Genomic DNA, 22,187 nt, shown 5'->3' on the forward strand with positions numbered 1-22,187 from the left:
TGACTGTCTTTTAAATGTTCCTTCACTACCTTCAGTATTGATACCTCTCTTAACCCAACTTGGTCCTCGGAAAGGATATAAAAGCGTATCGAAACGTCTGATTTGCTTTGATACTTTACATCATTTGCTTTACCTTTTCATATACAATTTTAATTTCTCATATTTGACTATGTCCGAAGTAGGTACTAAACGAAGTCGTCGGTCTGTAACATGTGTGGGATCAATTGCATGTCAGCTCAACAGAGAATTACCCTCTGGCCGATTCGATATATCAGGGAGATGTACGCAAACGACCACCGATGAAGAAACTTTATTATGCGGCACATGTGTGAGTCTTCCTCTTTTCCATAATGATGCGATAAAGCCACTCGATGGTCAGAAAAGTAAAGTGTGTAGGAAAGCTGAGTCGCTTTATGAGCATTGTAGTCTGAAAGTGAGCAAGTATGCAAGTATTGGATCTATCAATCCGACAAAAAAGACACATGGATTCATCGAGCTTGGGCGAATAGATCAAACAGAGGACACAAAGGATTTCAACCTTATATGAGATTGGAAAAAGCTGAGTGGCGTAGGAATAAACAGGCAAGATCACCCATCTGCGAAGGGGCGATAAATACACAGAGACGGAATACATCATCTAATTCAGATACAACCCGATGTACCAGAAAGGCTATGACGGGCGGTTCTGTGAGACTATGTCTTAGCTGTGTGAGTTGATGTGCACAATGTTTATCGACTTTCCCCTCCATTCTACATTCGATAGCTTCTTTTCCCCTTTCAAGCTTTGCTCATGTAGTGTATATCTCTGTCAGCTATAGCTAACACGCAATCAAAACTACAGGTATCCGTCGAGTTAAGAGCTGATTACTACATCAAAAAAAACCCTTCTCCTAAAACATGGCTACATACTATGAAATCTCAATATGATGAGTTGCGTTCTAAAAGAGACGAGGAAATGCCAAATATGACATGGTTCGAGGCCAATGCTACATATAGACGTTTACTACAAGAGGGAAGATCTGAATGCCTGAATGATAATAATAATGGTAGTACTAGGATGATAGATACCATCTATGTGGAATACCTGAAGGAAAGGGACTTACCCATACCAGAGGAATTTCAAGCAGTATCTCAATCAACCCTGACAGTCGAGCCTCAGGACCTTGCGGAGTCCACCACACAACCCAATTTGCAAGGCATATCCCCTCCGTCCCGAACCTCTGATACATACGATGCAACTCTGTATCTGGACGACGCTCTGCCACCATCTTCCGCTCTGGATCCAGAGTTTTTAGCTACCCTTGATGATTATACTACATATCAAGGCGGCGCAGACAGCGATATACCTGATCTAGATTTTCTGAAATCCCTCGATGATTATACTGAATTCCAGTGGTAACCCACTTAGTTGCCTTAGATTCTTTAGAGCAATTAGCTGACTTCGGAGGGTGACCCCGAGTTGTATCTGTCATGGAGGTGAATCATTTTAGTTATCTCATGATATTGCCTGCTCTCTGTTTATACTTCATTCATGCAGCTCGTCACGATAATCTGCTGGCAGCGGGCAAGCGAACGCGGCTACCACTTGTCTGTTGCAAATCTTACGTACTTATAGTGGGACGATCTACATGTCTCTTCATGCCATGTTGGTAGATATTCCTCATGTCATTCCATATCTTTTCTTACTTGTATTTCCTCCCGTCACTACACAAGACCCTGCAGATCAGTATAGATTCCCTTCTGCAAGTTCGTGTATTGAGCTGGATGATGAAGTATCGCTTATTTCGAAGATGAACGGCACAGAAAGCAGGATGATTTTTCGCCTCTGTGTTTGGGTCTTCAGATTTGAAGCCCAGCTGCAACTCGTCGCACGATAACGCATATTGCGGACAGAGAAAAGGAAACAGATGTCTAATCAGCGGAAGAAGACGAGTAAAGTTATATCTCAACAAAGGATTTTGTGATTCTCCGATGCAAGGTTGATGTACTGTACTGTGCCCACATACTACCCATCCGGACTATGAAACACGGAGACTGTATGTCAGTGAGATAATAAGGGAAAGATATTTCGCAGTCTAGCTTTCTCTTCATCAGCCAACCTGTTCGATAACCAACCTTCCGCTTATATACGCCAAAATCTACTGAACTGACAATATGTGTGAAAACAGAAGTAAACGATTTTATTGTGGAGACACTATGAGATGTGAAGGTACAATGATACCTGAGCACCGCGATGCGAGACCTGGTAAGAGTAGGTTTGACGAACATGGGCGTTGTGATGGGGAATATATAAAAACATGTGATGCCGACAGTGCTCTGTGTGATACAGTATATGTGTGAGTCTCAATCCACCTTTTAGGCGTAGGTCCGGAAAGATGCAGTACATGTGATCTGTACTGACAGAAACTGCTCATTACCCCAGTATGTGTCCAGAAAAGTATGAGACACCTGGACTTCCCAATCGTCAATCAAGGATACATGGGTTCATCGAGCTACAAAGAAATTTGATTCTGAGTAATATCATCCAGCCTTCAAGGTATTCATGCGACAAGAGCGAAGTCAATGGCGCAAGAACGAAAGACCAAAAGGATTTATTGTCTGACACTCATGAAAATGGTTTGAATGATTTCCAAGGGGGTAACTCTACAACTTTAGGAAACGCTGATTCAGATCTAGCTTTAGATTTCGAGGGGGCGGAAATTACAAATATGACAGACAAAGAATTCAACGATAGCCTTGACGATTTCGATAGATACTTCGTATAACCAAGGATCCTCCAAAATGTTGAATCCGGATGATAGATGGCTTAATCTTCTCCTGAAGATGTTCAGATGGTTAGCTTTGGGTATTACGGCCATGTATTTAACCCTATTCTTACCTGCTAAGCTGAGATCTCATGCTAATATCAATGAGATTTTTTGCTCAAATGTGTTTTCTCTCGTTGTTCCATTATATATGCGAAACTAAACTAACCCTTAGAATCTGATATCCCTTACAAATTATGGGGGGCTTGGCACACTTGGAATCAGTATCTTTCGCTCTAATCTTGGTTCTTCTCGAGAACGTGATTTCCGTCCAATACTGGCAATCAGAGTGGGGAGCTTGATACGAAGCCCATGCACATAGATGATGTTCACGCTCCGATCGCCGAGCTGAGCGTGAATCGCACGAAGCAGAAGTGAACGTCAATCGTAGGGTGAACGACGACGTGCTATGTGGCGCTTGCCTCTCTAGCCGCACGATAAGGGAGATTTTCAGCTCAGCACTCGAGACAAGTCTGATCTTCGTTTGGCCTTCAATTAAACTCCACTGATTTATGAGGTCCGCACAATCGGTACCCGAAGTGGGATGAGGATTGAAGGTCCGCTTCTGCATATATAAGACCCAATCATTGCGCTGTAGACATGTCATTTCTGCTTATGCAGCATCTTCACGCACTAATTAACGCACACACCCCTCAATTCCAATCTTATAGTCATGTCTGAAGGAAATAGTCGACGATCTGAAAATACCTATCGTAATGTCGAATGTCAAGGACGGAATCCTGCATGGTCAGCAACTTCGTCGATGCCCACAGACGGAACGAGTAAAATTGAAAATAAAGGCAGATGGAAACCTGATGGCACATGTCGTAGCCAAGCAAGAATTCCCGCAAGAATGACAAACGCACTTGAGTTGTGTGATCCATGTGTAAGATCGTTGATTGGTGTTCAAATGGCCTCCAGATGTTCCTTCATGAAAGACATGCCACTACGTTACATTCGTGCTTATACTACTTAATCGCTAATCTACTGACTTCATTTAATTCATAGTCCAATTCGAAAGAAGTAGTCAAAAACTGGATCGAGCAGCACTCTGGCGAGCTGCCTTGGGTTGAAAAGTGTTACAGTGGGGGCGTTCAAAATAGAATTTATTGATAAGTAATGGAAAAAAAAGGTGCCCCGCATCTTTTTGTAATTACCCAAAGTGGCATTTTTTGAGCGTCTGTTGTCACTTATCCATTTTTTGCAGCTGTCGTGTTTTAAGCTGCTTGACTTTTTACCTTTATCTTCAGTAATTTATAACAAGTTAAATATGCCACCTAGAGCGTCTCAAGCTACAGCATTGGGTTCCCAGCCGTCTTCTGCTTCTATACCAGGTGGATTGAGCGCTTCTCGTCAATTGGAAACAACACCAGTGATTTTTGAACTTTTGCTTAAAATCCCCCTTTGCGCTTTATCCTAAATTCATCAAGCTAGATTAGCGTTAGATAGGGAGAAATGGGAGGAGGAAAAGATAGATAAAAGATTTGAAAGGCCAGGAAGACAATACAACCTAGAAGTTGAGGCTCGCGACCAACGATTTCGTGAAATGGCTATGAAAGTGAACACATGTGCTGAAATGGCAGGCAAAATGAGAACATCACCTACAATAGAAGCCACTGGGATAGCTTTCAGGAACGCCCTTCATCATTGGCAAGAAGAAAGCCAAATTCTAAGACAATGTGAAGCCGAGGTACAAAGGTCAAGGTCAACACGTCAAAGGTTGAACCGAGAAGTGGATAGTGGTAGTAGAGATATTGATGATGATGATGATGAAGGTGATGCCGAAGAAGGTGGTGATGAGGAAGGTGATGATGATAGACTTTCGAGGTCTCCCATTGAGGTAGATAACACATAAATTATATGGTGAGTATTACTTGGTAGATACAGGTCAAAACAACCAAACTTACTATTTAGTGGCAAATATCCTTCTCGTCAGCTCCTCCATCAACTTTGACTGTCCCTTCTTTTGATATTGATACTGCTTTGCGGTGGGTGCTCGAGGATTGAATGCATACCTTTATAGTCGGGATCGATATATGATGTCGTCATGCAAAGCTGCTACCGGGTTTTAAGAGTGGGATTTGAGATTAACCATTCATGATGTGATTTGATTGATTCCCCGCAGCCTAGTGATACCCCTGTGGTCCTTTCTTTGTGATAGGACCACAGGGTATGTGATGACCGCCGAGGCTATGAAAGCAAGGTTAACGTCAGTATCTTATATCAATATATCAATGAGAGAAGCTGTGGTCTAACCTACATCAAGCCCCAGCGGCAAATCGCACCTTTACTATCATCCGGTCTCTCTCCCTTCTTCTCTTCCACCCACTTGCCTGTTATCTTGTTTTTCCAGGTTCTAATCTTGCCTTTATCATCTCTTGGAGCGGTTGTATTGAAGTTTGTGCGCGACAACAGGCTTCATTCACTTCCTCTTGCTTTTCGATGGACTCCGCAAAAGGTATGATATCGACTTTATCGGTACGAGGGTGAAGGGCGGTCATGGGCACAGCTGTGACCAATGAGTAAGCTATATAGATTTATATAAATTGAAAAATATAGAGCACTATTATTTAAGCTTTTTTTTCAAGCTTTTACATGTTGAGTTAATAGTGCTCTATATTTTTCAATTTCAAGGATTTCACAGGTGACGTACCTCCTTTGAACACGTTTTTCCCCATCAAAATTTGATAAACATCCATCGCAGTATTGTACTCAGTGATAGATGTATGATAAAGACCAACTCCATGAAAGATGAAGAGATACTCACCATCTAGATATCTTCACACTCTCTCTCAAACCTCTCAATACGCTTGAGCAAACCTGTTCTAAAACTATCATCTTCTTCTTCCGAATCCTCCTCTTCTTCACCATTATCTACTACTGCTTGATTGTTGTTGGACACATCTACATCCCAATCATTGTACTGATCTTCATCTTCAATGTCCAGCTGTGCTTTAATCTTTCGGATAAATTCCTCTTCAAATCCAATATCATCATTTCTAACTAGCATATTGTGAAACACAGCTGCAGCAGTGATCATACCTTGAGCTCTAGCTTGGTTCTGAACATTACTTATGTGGACTCTAATTGACCGAAGAAAGGTAAATCTAGCCTTCATGATACCAAATACATGTTCTACAGCTACTCTGAGTTTAGAACAACGTTTATTGAACTCAGTCTAAATGATATTCAAGGCTAAATATCAGCTACTTCCAAATTCAGCGTGGTTGAATGACCTACACGTCTGCCAGATAGATTGTTATTTCTTGGTTGTGACTGCTTACTAGGCTTCCTCTTGAATAGAGATACGATATGTGGACCATTTGGAAACGCTTTGTCGCCCATGATGAACTGAGTGGACCATTTGGAAACGCTTTGTCGCCCATGATGAACTGATTCTCATCAAAATCTGATTGGTTGGGTTGCATTATCAACTTCATTGCCTTGCAAATCACTGAATCGTGGGTTGATGCTGTGAAACCAGTATGTAAGTATCTGATTTGGCGAGCGTGGTCGACTATAGCCATGTTGTTGTAGCCATACTTCCTGTGTCGACAGAAGAAAACACCTGAATCCACAAGAGCAGGTGATTCAGCAAGATGAGTATGATATCCATCTATTACACCAACACAACCCGGTATACCAAACTTATGCCACCAATATCTAGCGATAAGTTTCCTTTCATTGTGACCAGGCCAGTAGATAAAGGTATCTTTAGCACGCACTACAGCAACAAGTGCTCGCCAAGTCCATTTTTCAACTGAACCGGCTGGTAAGAGGTCAATTATTGATCAAAAAAAAAATAAAGACAATCGAAGGTATCTCACTTGTAGTATGGAAAGTATGAGCTACTGATTTGATATTATGATTTTGAGCGAGGAGATAGATCAGACAGCCGATCTGTATGAGTGGGTCGGCTTGTTTGTGATTGGACTTGTTGAGAAAGATAGGGTCATGTCGAAAATTATCTACGATTTGAAGGAGAGTAGGATGATGCATTCGGAAAGCTTGAAAGTGATGTTCTCCACGATCTTTCATGAGTGGAGGAAGGTCCATCTTCTTCCAGGACAAGAATAGAGACTGAGCCTTGACCTTGTATCTATTCCAGTATCGAGCATCTTCAAGGACTTCTAATTGTCTAAGGAGCATCATGATTAGTTGACAATGAGGAGGAGAGGCGTATAGAGGAAGGATTTTTCTTAGCAAACACTGGATATGATGCGATAATCGTTTTTTGGTGCTGATTGTCATTGTATATGCAAGTTTTCAGAGCAATTATAGTATGGGCTGCATGCAAATAAGACCAATAAATACAAGTAGTTGAAATATAACAGAAGGATAACATGCTGGAAAATTGACGATGACAGAGGTGGAGGCGGCACGTTCGCAAAACTATATATACATTGGCAAAGTGACTCATTTTCATACCAAATGTCTGGTTTAATGGGTCTGGCTGATGCAACTTCAAATGTGGCATACTTTCATAAAGTTTGGTCGTCGGTTCAATTCTTGGTGTTCACTGAAATTTTTTTCATCACTTATTCAAAAATCATTTGCGTTCAAAATAGAAAAATAAGTGATGAAATTTATAATTTTTTCACTTAACGTAAAAAGTCAATTTTGAACGCCCCCAGTGACTTTGCAACAAACCACCCACCAGGTGGGTGGCGCAGTTGGTTTAACACCAATAAATACGATTACTCTGGACAAGCAAGGTCTTTGATGGTTGAGGATAACACTGTATCATCGAGCAAATCAGCACGGCCCAAAGCTAATAAGCCTACTCTCACCGGACAGTGTGAAGGCATATCAACCGCTAAGGCAAGTGAAAATGGGGAATTCATCAGTCAAACCGGACGGAAAAAATTCGGTAATTCGTCCAAACATTATGGTGAACAAGGTCAATGTCTTTCATCATTTTCACTGTATGGTGGCAACACTGTCAGACTTTGCGCTGAATGTGTAAGTTGGATGTTTTTCCCAAGCGATAAAACATCGGAAGAGGCTAACGAGCTGTATATCGTCACCTTTTGCTGATCATAGGAGCAGAACGTCGGCTCAGTGTCAAGTTATATCGCTACACACGACGAACGAACATGGCTCCATGATCTTTGGGAAGCCTACTCAAACTTTAAGTTTGACGACAAGACTGCTTCCCTACCTTGGAGAAGAATACCAAACATTTACAAGCGTGTCTTTCATCCGGATTACCTGAAGGTTTCACCTGAAGACGAAACTGAGAACCTTGATCATCTCAAATTTCCCGAAGATGGCAATGAAATTATCAGCAAGCTTTACACTGCTTTCAAATCCAAGGGTTCTGACTCTACTGGTTCTGCTGTACCATCAAAAAGGACAGCTGGCTTGATCGAGACAGGAGAAGGCAGTTCAGTACGGGGACGCACTGTCCAAACTGTTCAGCCTGATGATCGAACTGCAATCAATGCTTTACTATACTCTGAGCCCACTTCGTACACATCACTATTTCTCAACGACTTTGCAGAAGAGGATTTTGCTCAGCAGCTTGAAGCGTTTGATGAGGAGGTCGGAAAAAACCCCGATGGCTGGGCGGCAAGCTTGAGACGAAAGTGAAATGATGGACCCGTGTGCTTCAAGTGGCGCTCCTCGACACAAATAACATTTATGGCATACGACCAACCCGAGGATGCGAATGTACATATACAGCCACAGAAATAATTTCATCTATTCATAGAGAATGCATTGCTCCATCAAAGGGTTCAACCCACCCATGATTGGTAGGAGCTAATCTTTCCGCTACCTTTTATATTAGGGGAACATGCTAAAAAAGCCGATTTTACACCTGTTATAATTTCCAAATCAATTCCAAAATTCTCAGTTAATGTTTACTGGGTAATCATGTCAGTAATAGGTGATAGAAAAGAAAATGGCCAGTAAGTGTATAACCTGCAAATCTGTATTTATCATTTCAAGAAGTTTTGCCTCTTCTTAAACGTGATTGTGCGAACACATTTACTTAATACTTACTATTTGTTTTTCTGTTTCTTTCTTCTCTACCTTTGATACTGCACACCATATTAAATCTTACGGCTCTACGCAATAGGATTTTAACTCAAGTCCTTCAAGGTAAAGAATGGGAGTCTGAATCTTTTCTAGTGAAGCATCTTTTTCAGGAAGGAGGCGCTACTACGTTGGAAAATGAAGTATCCGTACCGTGATTTATTCTAATCCGATACAGTATCAGGCGTTCTGAGTATATTACTGTATATTTGAAATTAGAAAAGGACACTGTACACATACCAGAAATTAGCACCATATCTATATCATGTTCATGAACTGCGACTGCGTAACAAGGTGGATTTGTCTTGCAGAATATCATATATGTCCTCGTTGGTCGACAGGTGCATCACATGTACAAAATACCATATCCTAACGATTTCCTCTATCTAAATTTCTATCTAAATTACAATCTACTTTTACCGAAACCTTCTTCTTCTTGTTCTTTTTGGTCTTTTAATGAAACAACAGTTTTACCGAAATTTTTACCTTCAAACATATCTCTTAAAGTATTTACACAAGTATCTAAACCATATGTAACATGATAATCAGCTTTTAATTTATTTTCTTTAACTAATCCAGCTAGATATTCAGATCCTTGTTTGAATTTATCAGCATGATCTAGTACTATGAATCCTCTCATTGTTGATTTCATTGAAACCAAGTTGAAATAGTTGTATATTGGTGTTGGTTTTTCGGCACTAGAAACATGCAGCAGAATAGGGTGTTAATATAGAGTCATTCAGTTAATGAAATAGTATATGTTCAAACTCTACAACTCACTTATAAGCTGAGATTGCACCACAAGCGATAATTCTTGCATATGGATTCAATTGACCCAAAGCTAAATCCAAGATCTCACCACCAACTATGAAAAACTTGTTAGTAAGATAAAGGAATAATATTGAGTGTATGTATTGTACTTACCATTATCAAAGTAGACATCGATATTATCAATTGCCTTGAATTGCTTTTTGAAATCAGCGTCTTTGTAATTCAATACATTGTGTGCACCTAATTTCTTGAGGTAATCTAATTTCTCTTGTGATCCAGCTATAGCTGTAACTTTACATTTTGGATGGGCAACGGCAATTTGAGTGGCGATCTGCAAAAGCGGCGAGAATTCAGTAAGTATGCCTGAGAAGCTGATGGCTATAATTAATAAGAGGCAAACTCACTTGTCCTACTGCACCTGCTGCACCTGAAATGACTACATGATCACCATCTTCCAATTTACCAATTTCGAAGAGACCCTTTATTATGATGAATGTTAGTCAACTCATTACTCATATGCATATCGAATGAGCATGTCCAATCGATAGGGTATAGGTACACGTTGAAGAAGAGAAGTTACTCACAACATAAGCAGTCATACCAGTTAAACCATATAAACCCATATGATCAATATCCCTGCCACCTTCTGGTGTTACTCTCTTTTGAATAGCTTTACCTGGACCAGTCCAATATTCTTGCCAACCGAAAGAATCAAAAACTAAATCACCTTCTTTGAAATTTGAATCATTTGATTTAATTACTCTACCAATTGATGTAGCTCTCATAACTGCACCGATTTGTACAGGTGGTAAATAACTTCTCACATCATTCAACCATCCTCTCATTGTTGGATCCTAAAAAATGAGATCCACGTTACAATAACGTCAATAAGAAGTCTTCCGTAAAACCAGTATTTTCATCACGGGAAAGAGATACTGTACTTACAATGGAAACATATTCAACTTTCACCAAAACTTCACCTTCACCAGGTTGTTTAATTTCATTAGTTTCAGTTCTGAATGTTTTATCTGTTATAGGACCTCTTTGTGGTCTTTCATTTAATACAATTTGTTTATTTTGTGTTTGTGACATGTCGATTAAGTTTTTTTTTGGTTGGCTGCAAGAGATGTAGTTTATGTTGAGAATATAATGAAGTAGAATAACAATGAGTAGTAAAGTGATAAAGCTTTAGTATATATAGTATCAAGGATTCAATCAACGGCCTTTGTCTCTCCTAATATATAAACGAAACTAAAAAGTAGATATGTAAGCAAGAAAATGTTTCAACGTATAGATGAACCAACGTCACATCTCATCATGTCATCGGCAATCTCTTTTAAATGCTTTTACCGAACACTCGTATACTCGTACACCCTATACTCCCTCCGACTTTACCGGAAAGAATGAGAAAAAGAGTATTCTCCGTAAAAATAGGCGTCGGAGACATGTTTATGATAACGTGCTAGTAGTGCTTCATCCTCGCGTTTTAGATGCCGCTCAAAGCTAGTACTACTAATAGAAGTCGGGCATTGGGACGGGTATCGCCATGGTCATGGTCATGCTTGGATGTATGTTACTTGTTTTGCATAATACTAGATGAAATATCTTGCTTGATAATGCTATTTTATCTACAACATAAATGGTACATATATATAAGCGACCATGCAAAGTTGATCTGGGCATGGTATGATTTTATATGAATATATACAACAGGCCATGACGTTGAGCGTAAAAACTGGTAGGTTTCTCTAAGAGATATTGAACCAAGAATTATTGGTAGAGTGATTGTTTCGTTTAAATAATTACATCGTCTTGTTGTTCATTATATATGCTGGGATACAGGTGTTTGCGTAATGAGATCATAGCCTTGATATCTTTTTGGGTTTCTATTCATCCTCTTCATCAGAAACTACTATTATAGTTCTTTTCCTTGTTCCAGACGATCTAGATGCAGGAGCAACTTCGTCAGGATCTACTCTTCGACTTCTGGATCCTCCAGTACTTCTACTAGATCTGAAGAATTTGGTATGTCAGCTATCTTCGGTGGATGTTCACAACAGCATAGCTTACCTGGGTGGAGGGGATTCATCTACTTCGTCATCATTCATTGACACATCGCTATTGTCATCGTCCTCTCCCCCTTCACCATTATCATCAATGAAAGAACCACCATATTCATCTTCTGAAGTAGGTTCTCTTTCTTCATTATCCTCGTCTCCGTCTTCATCTTCTTCGTCTGTTAAAGTAGTTGATTCACCATAATATCCTTGGTGTTCACCCATCATGTTAAGTACTCTTTCTAAGTGAGGATTTATAGTTGGCGGAGGTGGTGCAGCGCCATTGGCGACTCTTCTTCCAGCATCAGAAGGTCTTGATCGTGGATTTCTGCTTCCATGACTATGTCCCTCTTCATCCGAACTATCATCGGAAGGATCTGAATCTGAATCTGAATTGTTTCCATCATCTTCAGCTTCGTCATCCAAGAAATTTGGGAGTTGAGGGCGACCCCGCGGTCTAGATCTAGGTCCACCTGTGACAATAATCTCATCTGAGCCGAGTATACTTCCATGTACTGATGCTTCTTCACCATCTTCATCGAGATCATCGAAATCTTCGAAACTACTCTCGTCACTAAATTCTATATCACAACCTGTACACACACTATCATAGATTTCACCCATACAGTTTGGACATCTAACTGTTTCCCCATCCGCATCTCTTTCATATACCTTGTATGAGGTTTGTTCCGGCGGGAAGATTTTTGCCCAATCGTCCACTTCGTTTTCTGGATTGGGCGCATCTTTATGTTCAAATAAACCTAAAGGTTCTAACACAGCACGAAGGAAAAATGCTTTGGCTGGGCGACGCAATACAATTGATCGACAGACGAAACATAACTTTGAGCGATAGGAAAGGTCGGTATCTGGAGTAATGGGTAGATAATGTTCATGCTTGAGAGCTGTTGGACTTCGAAACCACTCGACTAGGCTGTAATCAAAGTCAGTATATATGTCATGTCGTCATGCTATTGAAAGGACACGGGCTCACCATCCTTTACAAGCCATGTGCCCACATGAAAGGCTAAGTAAAGAGAGTCAGCTACTTATGTGATACACGAGCTCACGGGATGTACTTACACATAGGGATCATTGACGGTAGCCAAACATATCCCACATTCTAAAGCTTGTACAATGGCTTTATTGACATTTTTACTGTGTGTAATCAACTAAATCGAACATAGGAAACCGCGTCAGATTTTGAACGAACTGGCATATTTTTGGCAAAAGAGGCAGGAGAAGCTACTTACAGTTTCATGAGCTTCATGTTTCTTTTTGGAATCTTCAGCATCTTTTCTTAGATTTTCAATTAATTGTTGATTTGAACTTTCTTTTGATTCTTTTTGATTTTTCTCATTCTCAATTTTCGATTTATATTCTTTTAAATCATTTTCAGCTTGTTCAACTTTATCTTGTAATTCTTTATATTTTCTTTTCTCTTCTCTAATTCTCATTAATTCTTGTTCTGATTTTCTTTTTTTGTCTTCTTCATTTCGAATTTTTTGATTCTTTTCATTTGCTTCTTGTTCTTGTTTTTTCTTTTCTAATTCTTTTAACTCCTTTTGTAATTTATCAACTTCCTTTTTAGTCTTTTCAGTCTCATTTTTTATTTTCTCTAATTCCATTTCAGCTATTCTTCTCAGCTCTTCTCGCTGTTTAGATAATATAGCTTCTTTTTCTTCTTCTTCCATTCTTGCTTTTTCTTCAGCGACAAAAGTCAACCTTGAATCTTTGTTCTTCCTCTTACGTATTCTGTCCTTTTCACTCTTACTGATGATGGATGTTCCTGCTGTTGATAACTCTCCTTTTTCAGGTAAAAGCGACTTACCAGGAGAATTTGATGGTATACCGTCGATGATACCCTTAGAGGAGACATGAGTAGACGCATCTTCAACATCAGGTTCAAGTGTATTCATGTTGACATCACCTCCTTGTTCTTCTCTATTTTGGAGAGATTTCAGGTCAGGTTCAGGAGAAGAAGAAGGTGCAGGTGCTCTAATTTTTTCAAGCTGTTCCATGACCTTGGAAGGGTTTTCCTCTTTGGCCTTTTCAGCTCTAACCAGAGCTTCCAATTTATCTTCAACAGATTGTTTGGATTGAACTTGAACTTGCGGTGTAGGTGGAGGTACAACAGTGTTGTTGTTCATAGATGATTTCCTTTTCTTCTTGTTCTTCTTCTTTTTCTTTCCTCCATCTGTAGGTTTAGGTGGAGATGCTTGAGGTTGAAGTTGCAATAAACCATTAGATTTCATTTCCTGTTTGATCGATTCCAAATCCAAAGCTTTCCTCTCTTTATCCTTCTTCTTCACTTCTTTTTCTTCTTTACTTGATAAAGTACGACTTCTTTCTTTGGTACCACTGCCATTTCTAGCATAGGGGTTGTGAGAAGGTTGCTTGTGAGCTGACCGGGATGAGCTAGCTTCTCGAGGCATCTTGATCACTTGTTTCCTTAGTCTTGTTTATATGAGGAAGCTTGTACAATAAGAAGTAGAGAGAGAGAGGAAGGAGAATGATATTATTGACTGTCCTTCACTCGTTATTGTGGTTGACTGTATATTACGAAGGTTTAAGTAGATTATCACTAGTGTACTATTATGATACATGTTACAAGTCATCAAGCGGCAAGTAAGATAAAGTTGATTGATACATTGATATAATCTTATTGATTTTTATCTTGAATCTATCATACTCAGGCACGCGACCTCAAGGTATCCCACGGTGTAGCCATAGAACTGATAAGGTTTCCCAAGACACAAGCTGTGAATAAATAATGCCACGGTGTAAAGCTTAATCATTCAGGGTCTCGCTCAGAAAAGTTATGTCCACCTTGGTCCATCTTTTTATTTTTGATTTTTGTGGTATTTGCTTGAAACCGTGTAGATCAAAGCAATAACAAATCGTTCAACCTCATATAAACAAAACCGACAAGTATACAGCAATCAACACTGATACATCTACGTTGTAATCTTGATATACGGCATTACTCATAACTGCAGAGCAAAAACTATCAAAATGGCTCATAAATCACATAGACAAAAAGCATTACAAGCTCAATTAGAAGCTCAACCAACATTATCTTTGGTTAGTCAAAAAACAAAGAAACCTAAAGTAGTTGAACAATCTATGGATATAGATGGTGATGATGATGTTTTGATTTCATCTTCTTCATCAACTTTACCTTCAACATCAACAGCCGAACAAACAAATGCTACAGCTTCAACTTCTTCAGGATCAGGTTTTGCACCTTTACCACAATCACAAACGAATAATGGAGTATTAAAAGGTGAATTTAGACGAATACCTATACCACCACATCGTATGACACCTTTAAAGAAAGAATGGGTAAATTTATATACGCCAATGGTTGATATGTTAGGTTTACAAGTTAGAATGAATACAATGAGAAGATCTGTTGAATTAAAGGTTAGTCTATATTAATACTGATATTTATGAATCAATGAATACAGTGCTGATTGAAAGGTGTACAAACTACAAAAAATAGACTTCAGGTCACACAGTAGATACAGGTGCTATTCAAAAAGGTGCAGATTTCGTTAAAGCTTTTTCATTAGGTTTTGATGTAAATGTGAGTGTATACATGACTATTGACCATAATATAAGATGTACATAACTCATATATAGTGATTTTCCTCAAAATTCAGGATGCACTGGCTTTACTTAGATTAGATGATTTATATCTTGATTCATTTGAAATCAAAGATGTCAAAACATTACATGGTGATCATTTATCTAGAGCTATAGGTAAGTTGGCTTTCATTTCGTAACTCATCTTTGATGATAAAAGCTGATGTTTTGTCCTTCCTGCGTTATAGGTCGTATAGCAGGTGAAGGTGGTAAAGTAAAATTCTCAATTGAGAATGCAAGTAGGACACGTATTGTATTGGCAGATACGTAAGTCAGCTATCACTTTCGCAGTCCTCTTATTTAAAGCTAACGAGGATTATGATTTAGACATATACATATTCTCGGTTCTGTACAAAATATCAAAATTGCTAGAGATGCTATAGTATCTTTGATTTTAGGTTCACCTCCAGGTAAGCTATTCATTCCTGTAGAATTCTAAAAAGGGAAGTAGCTGATAATTGTGATTCAATGTTTTAACAGGCAAAGTATATGCTCATTTGAAGATGGTTGGTGCACGAATGAAGCAAAGATTTTAGATTATCCTGGTTAGGCTCTGGATATTCATATAGGATTCTTGCTGTCACTTTGTACTATTATATACATATATACCCACTTTCTGTTTTGATTAATATTCGTCTGACTAAGATGTTTACATGTTATATATATGTTCCAGCTATAGTATCACAAGATAGCATGCAAAAGTATGCAAGGGCTTTGGGATTTAGTTGAGTGGCAAAAACGATACAACCAGAAAAGCTGCGCCAAAGTATGATAACTCCGTAAAATACCGAAAAGTGCCACATCCATCTTCACTGTATCTTTCATTGTCAAATGTTGAATTGTTTCATTGCTTTATTGTTGCTTGTTGCTAAAATTCATATTGAGAGGTTTAACGTTTGTGCAAAACTCAACTAACAAAATCAACTAAAAAGACCGAATAGTCAAGATGGTAAGCTGTAGTCTAAGATTGACACCAAAATGAGGATCACAAAAGCTGATAAGAAAGAACTTTTCGTTATAATCAGAAACCTATCATTCTTCAAGGTTAGTAACAGAAAAGGAATTTTCGAAATTAAGTGCAGTCGAAGGAGTCGAGCTAACCTAGAAATCTATATATACATCAACAATCTTTCCTACAATTCACAAAAATACAATCAACATCTCCTGCTTATTCAACTTAATCAACATACATCTGAATATTCAAACATCAAATAAATAGGTCACGAGCGTTCACTCACTCAAATTGTATTCAACTCTGAAGGAGATTTACTTTTTTCAGCATCGAAAGATTCAGTTGTAAATGCTTGGTTTACATCAAATGGTGAAAGATTAGGTACATTCGGTGGTATAAAAGGTGATGGTGGACATAATGGTAGTGTTTGGACTGTAGCTGTTGATTGTGAGTTAAACAAGTTGTTTCTTTTCTTCAGTTTTTCTGTAAAATGTGGATCCCTTCGTAAAAAAAACGGTATTAGCGACAAGAAAAAGGAATTGTGAATCGCGAGATTATGGTTATTTGATTTAGAAGAATAGTACAACTCAAGACCAATTGGCATCTATGATAATTTTGTGAAGAAACAAGATATTATCGCTGTAATATAAACGTTGAGAAGAGTTGGGAGGAGATGGATATAACTTGAAAAAGAGGAACAAATTTTGGGATAAATATCGACCAGTTCAAAATTTGAGGAGGTTTCCATCAACTTCGTCAAATGGTATAGATAGATTACTGGGTTACAAGGAAATTTGCAGGAGGAGAAAATGTAGTTGGATGAAGAAGTTTTTCCATAAGATACACATCTATACGATAAGAAGACAAAGAGATAAGCGGAAATTTAGCAATGATCTTCAACGTCGAAAATTAATCACGTTGTGAGAATTAAGGACTAATGCTCTTCTTTTTCAATCATATTTTAGCTCAATCACGATTCCTTATCACTGGAGCAGCAGATAACACAATGAAATTATGGGAGATTGCTACAGGGAAATGTTTGTATACTTGGGAATTCTTGACTGCTGTTAAGAGAGTTCAATGGAAGTGAGTCATCATATTCAACTTTATTTCTATCAAGAGTTCTTCATGTTCCCGACTATCTGAATGCGAACGATTGAAATGGAACAGGAAGAAGAAGAAATTACTACGGCGGAAATGTGAAAGTTATCATTTGGCTGGGAAATCAAAGGGATATATTATTGGAGTCTAAGGGGATCAGGATTCGATTGGCTGGATGTGCCATACTGCAATGATACCCATTTCAACTTGTCTTAAATATTTACTGATATATATACCTATTACTATCTGTAGTGAAGATGACGATACTATATTATCAATTACCGAACAACGAAGTGGACAACCATCAATAATCAGAATATACAAAATAAATAGAGATGAACCAACTTTACGTGAGTAGAAGCCTGAGAAGATTTGTGATGGGATACATCACAATATGTTATATGAATGCATAGAATGCTGGAAAGATTATTCGATATGAATATACATATATTGAATCTTAAGCTGACATATTTTTCGCTCTTGACAATTGACAGAAACAACAACACCAATAACAACAATGACATTAACAGGATCAAAAGCAACAGTAGCATTATGGACACCATTATCAGAATATATTTTAACTGGACATGAATCAGGGAAAATCGCAAAATATGATGTAAAATCAGGTGAAGAAGTAAATTATACAGATGAATCACATAAAGGTGAAATTACAGATATTCAATCTTCACCTGATGGTACTTATTTTATTACTAGTAGTAAAGATAAAACTGCCAGAGTGAGTTTATGCTTTTATGCGTTTTCTTGCCTTTTTGGGACTTTTCTGTTTATTAGGTAGATGGTAGGATTTTGTTATGGTCAAGTAGAAAATAGGCAATAAGCGGAATAGCATTAATCTGAGACGTGTTGATATGGTTTGATCATCTTGTTTCTATCACGACGCTAATAAGCCATGTTTATAATCATCAATAATTAGATCTTTGACTCTGAAACACTTGAAGAAATGAAAGTATTCCCAACAGAAACTCCTTTAAATAGTGCTTGTATCGCACCATTGCGACCTTACGTGAGTGATCCGCTTTGAATAATCCAACATCATTTCGAGAAAATTTGGTCAAACCTCCTTCAATCTTCACATCCATCGTTCAACGTTCATCAATACTGATAAGATCGATTTACAGGTAATCCTTGGTGGTGGTCAAGATGCAATGTCAGTCACAACTACATCTCAAAGAGCAGGTAAATTCGAATCTAGATTTTGGCACAAATTGTTTGAAGAGGAAGTTGGTAGAGTAAAAGGTCATTTGTGAGTTTGGGTATTTCCTCTAAGCAGCTCTTGTTATCAATTGCACATATATTATTACATGATCCCAATCACGATCACTTTTTCTAAACTTGTTTTATGTATTGTCCTCAAACCATGTTCGATAAACTGATAATTATGTTTGTTTATCTATTTTAGCGGTCCAATCAATACTTTGGCTGTACATCCACAAGGTAAAGCTTACGCTTCAGGTGCAGAAGATGGTTTCGTTAGAGTACATTGGTTTGATGAAACTTATTTCAGATCAAGACCTTTTGGTGACCTTGAACCTGAAGTTGAAGTATAAGTATAAGTTATAAAATATAGAGATTTTATATATTTTTATAAAGAGCATGGGCATGGGCATTTACCTTTTCGGATGCATATAAACTGTAACATCTATACCTTCAATGTATACCTCCATCCCAATAAAGGTATTTTGTGGTCAAAACGCATGTTGAAAAGCAACATCATTCGTTTAGAAATCAATACTAATTCATGTATACTGAGTATTCGCAGATTAGTATAAATGAAATGGATTTCTGCAGATTACTCAAACTACACATTCACGCTATGCAATAGAACCTGCAGTGTAACTATAGTGATACTGCTAGCAATGCGTTGTTCAATGTGCAGTACAGTACAGCAGATCTGAGTTCATACTGTAATAGTAATATGTTTGGTATCATATACATGCTCTGTATCAAAAACGTCTTTCTTATATGCCTTCCCTAAGTTGGATATATCTTTAACTCTACACAGCATGTGCTTGTTGACCTTTTGTAGATTCCCATTCCAAATTTTCTTTTTCTCTTCTTTCAAGTAATACTTTCTTCTTTTCAGCTAAAAGTGCGGTTCTATAACGGTGGAATGGAGAATTATGGTATTTAAGTAATTGAGAATGGTTGATTTTTGTATTGTATTGTATTGAATGACATTTGGAGTAATTTCAGGACAAAGGTGGGTAGGTAGAATAACATTATTTGTTTGTTTATTTCAGGTAGATATTGGGAAATTTATAATGATCAAGTAAGAGAATAAGATTGGTTATATAGTAATTGATAATGATACGAGTTTAAAGAAAAGGGGAAGAAAAGAGAGATAAAAGAAAAAAAAGAACCAGAATAATCAGTTAGACATGCGCATATATACATCTTTCCATTATACCATATCATTATAATACACGCTCAACAAACTCACTGTTTTTTATCTGCGTAAAATGCTCCGTAACCTACTAAACCAAATACACCTGAAGATATCAAATGACCTGTTGGAGCTATTAACGTTGACAATGAGTTAAATCAGCAGCTATATGATATTTGGTTTTACTTGAGAAACACAAGATGTAAAAGATTGGCTTGGGGTGAAAAAGACTTGTCCTCGGAACTATCTGAATAGAGTTTGGACTTTTGATTGCCTTCCAAATAAGATCTGACGGAATAACCAGATTTTTAAAAAACGGTTTAATCATCAATCCTTCTTATGATTTTTCCTAATTCCAGGATATCCCACATATATCCATTACCACTAATCAATAATAGAACTCAAATCCAATTCTTTTTATTTTATGTTCATGCTACGATATTGTGCTACATTCTCTATTTATCCCTCAATCCATTGATAGTGGTATTCGAACAATTTGAATTTCTTCTTCTTTGTGACAGTTCGTTATAGTCAAATGATTGACCCATCTTCTCAAGAGAGAAAATTACCAGCCAATCGTTTAATAGATATTAAGATGAGGTATTCCTTTTCCATTATTCATTATGGCCAATGCCTTTCCATTTTTAATGACACTCTCCTCTATACCTTCGTATATATATATATGTATAAATATTTAGTTGATTTTCTTCCTCCAAGCCAAATGACGTTCGTATATGATTTCCACAACTTCCCTTTTCATATCCGTACCAAAATGAATCATCGTAAAAAATACTTACCATCAAAGATTGGTCTATGTTGTAGACCTAATTGAAAACATCTTGCACCGAAACCAAAAGCACTGAAACCTAAGATTGTTGAAATGAGAGTCATATTGATTGATTCGTTTTTTATTTTATCGATTGAAGGAAATTATATTGATTATAGAAGCAGGATTCTAGGTATTTCTTTGTTCCTTTATTGCTATTCTGTATGCTCAACTGTGCTCGCTTTTCAAGTGATCTTTCTCTTGTCTATGCTTTATTGATTGATTTAATAATTATATACAGATGGAACTACCTACCTCTTAAAATGCTCGAATTGCATAAACCGTAAATGGACGATACAAGCTGATAAAAGGGGTAACGTGGATAAATTATGTACCATCATATAAACTATAACCAGTTTTCAAGTCAAAATGATTAATATCATTGGTTAACCCACCGTACGATTACTCCGAATATTACTGTTACTTGCCATTCACCACTTTCGCTTTAATCGTTTCTTCATTAATATTACATCTAATCTTGATATCTCAGACTATATCTACTCCATCAGATAAACACAGCTAAAATGAGACCTTCAGCTCCAGCTCAGTCAGGTATGCCCGGTCGTAAGTATTTGTTAATTCTCTTTATTTGCATAGATACCGTTGTAAGGGGCGTATATTGATAATTTTCATTGTAAATAGCTAAGACCTACGTGAGTATTCGAACACATCTTTCAACCTTGGAAGATGAAAATAAACGGACGTCTATCAATGTATCGATGAAAAACAGAATGTAATCACAGCTTGGAAGATGGCTTAGAGCGGTTAGATGTATAGAATTGAGATTAGCGATTATGAGGATGAATCGGAACATCCAAAAAAATGGAATAACAACTAACTAATCCTTATAATTGTAGATCGGTTGGTGGGGTGATATGGGATCTTTACCACAAAAAGGTATCAAAACTTACGGTTAGTTGCTTTGCCCAATTCTTTATACCATGCGAGGACATCCAGCTGATCATCCTATCTGTTATGTACCTCTTCCAAATACATTATTCTCTATTATTTTGCCGCAATTACGTCGATCATCAACTACTATATTCACACCTGGAACCCTTCTTTATAATGAACATCAACCCTTATCAATCAAATTTACCTCACAATATGGACTCTCCGGCTTATAGGTGTCTCTCCATACCGACAACGAGCTATGGCCGGTGCTCTTAACGGTTACATCTTCAATGGTTTCGCTAGATTAATGAACCATTTACCTTATGTTGCTCCTCCTGCTTTATTCTGTGAGTTCGGCAATCCCCATCTTAATCTCTCGATATGATAATTAGTGATCTGGAGGGGGAAATATAGATCAGAATTGGAGGAAACTAGATATACTAGATTCTACATCATCAAGCGATTTGTATATCCTCCTGTCGAAAGCCCGAAACTGACTGAATGTTATATCTTACGTAGTCTACGGTGTATACTACTGGTCAAAATCCAAATACGAATACTTCAACTCTAAACAAGGTCACTACGATAACTTGATCAAAGAAGGTGTAATTAAACCAGGACAATACGAAAGACCAACTGTTGAACCTATTGGTCATTAAATGGTTTTCTCAGGGGAACTATAACTCATATAGTG

At 37.9% G+C, this 22,187-nt stretch overlaps 9 protein-coding genes across 9 annotated transcripts; 6 read left to right on the forward strand and 3 right to left on the reverse strand.

The window, feature by feature from the left end:
• Positions 1 to 169: 169 nt before the first annotated feature.
• On the forward strand, positions 170 to 1,399 carry L201_007439 (uncharacterized protein; the record flags this gene model as incomplete). The annotated part of the gene is made up of 3 exons (XM_066223146.1): positions 170 to 328; positions 427 to 687; positions 842 to 1,399. The coding sequence occupies 3 exons, from the start codon at positions 170 to 172 to the stop codon at positions 1,397 to 1,399; spliced, it is 978 nt and encodes a 325-aa protein (XP_066079243.1).
• A 2,675-nt stretch (positions 1,400 to 4,074) lies between these two features.
• L201_007440 (uncharacterized protein) lies at positions 4,075 to 4,659 on the forward strand (the record flags this gene model as incomplete). Its single annotated transcript, XM_066223147.1, has 2 exons — positions 4,075 to 4,156; positions 4,235 to 4,659. The coding sequence occupies 2 exons, from the start codon at positions 4,075 to 4,077 to the stop codon at positions 4,657 to 4,659; spliced, it is 507 nt and encodes a 168-aa protein (XP_066079244.1).
• Positions 4,660 to 7,235: 2,576 nt separating this feature from the next.
• L201_007442 (uncharacterized protein) lies at positions 7,236 to 8,396 on the forward strand (the record flags this gene model as incomplete). Its single annotated transcript, XM_066223148.1, has 3 exons — positions 7,236 to 7,380; positions 7,465 to 7,766; positions 7,848 to 8,396. The coding sequence occupies 3 exons, from the start codon at positions 7,236 to 7,238 to the stop codon at positions 8,394 to 8,396; spliced, it is 996 nt and encodes a 331-aa protein (XP_066079245.1).
• An 850-nt stretch (positions 8,397 to 9,246) lies between these two features.
• L201_007443 (uncharacterized protein) lies at positions 9,247 to 10,706 on the reverse strand (the record flags this gene model as incomplete). The annotated part of the gene is made up of 6 exons (XM_066223149.1): positions 9,247 to 9,541; positions 9,624 to 9,708; positions 9,768 to 9,945; positions 10,019 to 10,093; positions 10,199 to 10,468; positions 10,560 to 10,706. The coding sequence occupies 6 exons, from the start codon at positions 10,704 to 10,706 to the stop codon at positions 9,247 to 9,249; spliced, it is 1,050 nt and encodes a 349-aa protein (XP_066079246.1).
• A 794-nt stretch (positions 10,707 to 11,500) lies between these two features.
• On the reverse strand, positions 11,501 to 14,103 carry L201_007444 (uncharacterized protein; the record flags this gene model as incomplete). The annotated part of the gene is made up of 5 exons (XM_066223150.1): positions 11,501 to 11,627; positions 11,685 to 12,602; positions 12,663 to 12,695; positions 12,752 to 12,840; positions 12,922 to 14,103. 5 exons carry the CDS (start codon positions 14,101 to 14,103, stop codon positions 11,501 to 11,503), a joined length of 2,349 nt encoding a protein of 782 aa, XP_066079247.1.
• A 580-nt stretch (positions 14,104 to 14,683) lies between these two features.
• On the forward strand, positions 14,684 to 15,852 carry L201_007445 (pre-rRNA-processing protein PNO1; the record flags this gene model as incomplete). Its single annotated transcript, XM_066223151.1, has 6 exons — positions 14,684 to 15,094; positions 15,174 to 15,257; positions 15,334 to 15,433; positions 15,505 to 15,583; positions 15,644 to 15,726; positions 15,797 to 15,852. The coding sequence occupies 6 exons, from the start codon at positions 14,684 to 14,686 to the stop codon at positions 15,850 to 15,852; spliced, it is 813 nt and encodes a 270-aa protein (XP_066079248.1).
• Positions 15,853 to 16,262: 410 nt separating this feature from the next.
• L201_007446 (eukaryotic translation initiation factor 3 subunit I) lies at positions 16,263 to 18,937 on the forward strand (the record flags this gene model as incomplete). The annotated part of the gene is made up of 9 exons (XM_066223152.1): positions 16,263 to 16,265; positions 16,342 to 16,360; positions 16,536 to 16,715; positions 17,234 to 17,354; positions 17,622 to 17,719; positions 17,864 to 18,105; positions 18,304 to 18,393; positions 18,509 to 18,633; positions 18,790 to 18,937. The coding sequence occupies 9 exons, from the start codon at positions 16,263 to 16,265 to the stop codon at positions 18,935 to 18,937; spliced, it is 1,026 nt and encodes a 341-aa protein (XP_066079249.1).
• A 447-nt stretch (positions 18,938 to 19,384) lies between these two features.
• Positions 19,385 to 20,664, reverse strand: L201_007447 (uncharacterized protein; the record flags this gene model as incomplete). Its single annotated transcript, XM_066223153.1, has 3 exons — positions 19,385 to 19,487; positions 19,831 to 19,906; positions 20,571 to 20,664. The coding sequence occupies 3 exons, from the start codon at positions 20,662 to 20,664 to the stop codon at positions 19,385 to 19,387; spliced, it is 273 nt and encodes a 90-aa protein (XP_066079250.1).
• A 459-nt stretch (positions 20,665 to 21,123) lies between these two features.
• On the forward strand, positions 21,124 to 22,152 carry L201_007448 (uncharacterized protein; the record flags this gene model as incomplete). The annotated part of the gene is made up of 5 exons (XM_066223154.1): positions 21,124 to 21,163; positions 21,242 to 21,252; positions 21,457 to 21,511; positions 21,727 to 21,840; positions 22,013 to 22,152. 5 exons carry the CDS (start codon positions 21,124 to 21,126, stop codon positions 22,150 to 22,152), a joined length of 360 nt encoding a protein of 119 aa, XP_066079251.1.
• Positions 22,153 to 22,187: the final 35 nt, after the last annotated feature.

This window comes from Kwoniella dendrophila, chromosome 10, assembly GCF_036810415.1.
Source record: "Kwoniella dendrophila CBS 6074 chromosome 10, complete sequence".
NCBI lineage: Eukaryota > Fungi > Basidiomycota > Tremellomycetes > Tremellales > Cryptococcaceae > Kwoniella > Kwoniella dendrophila.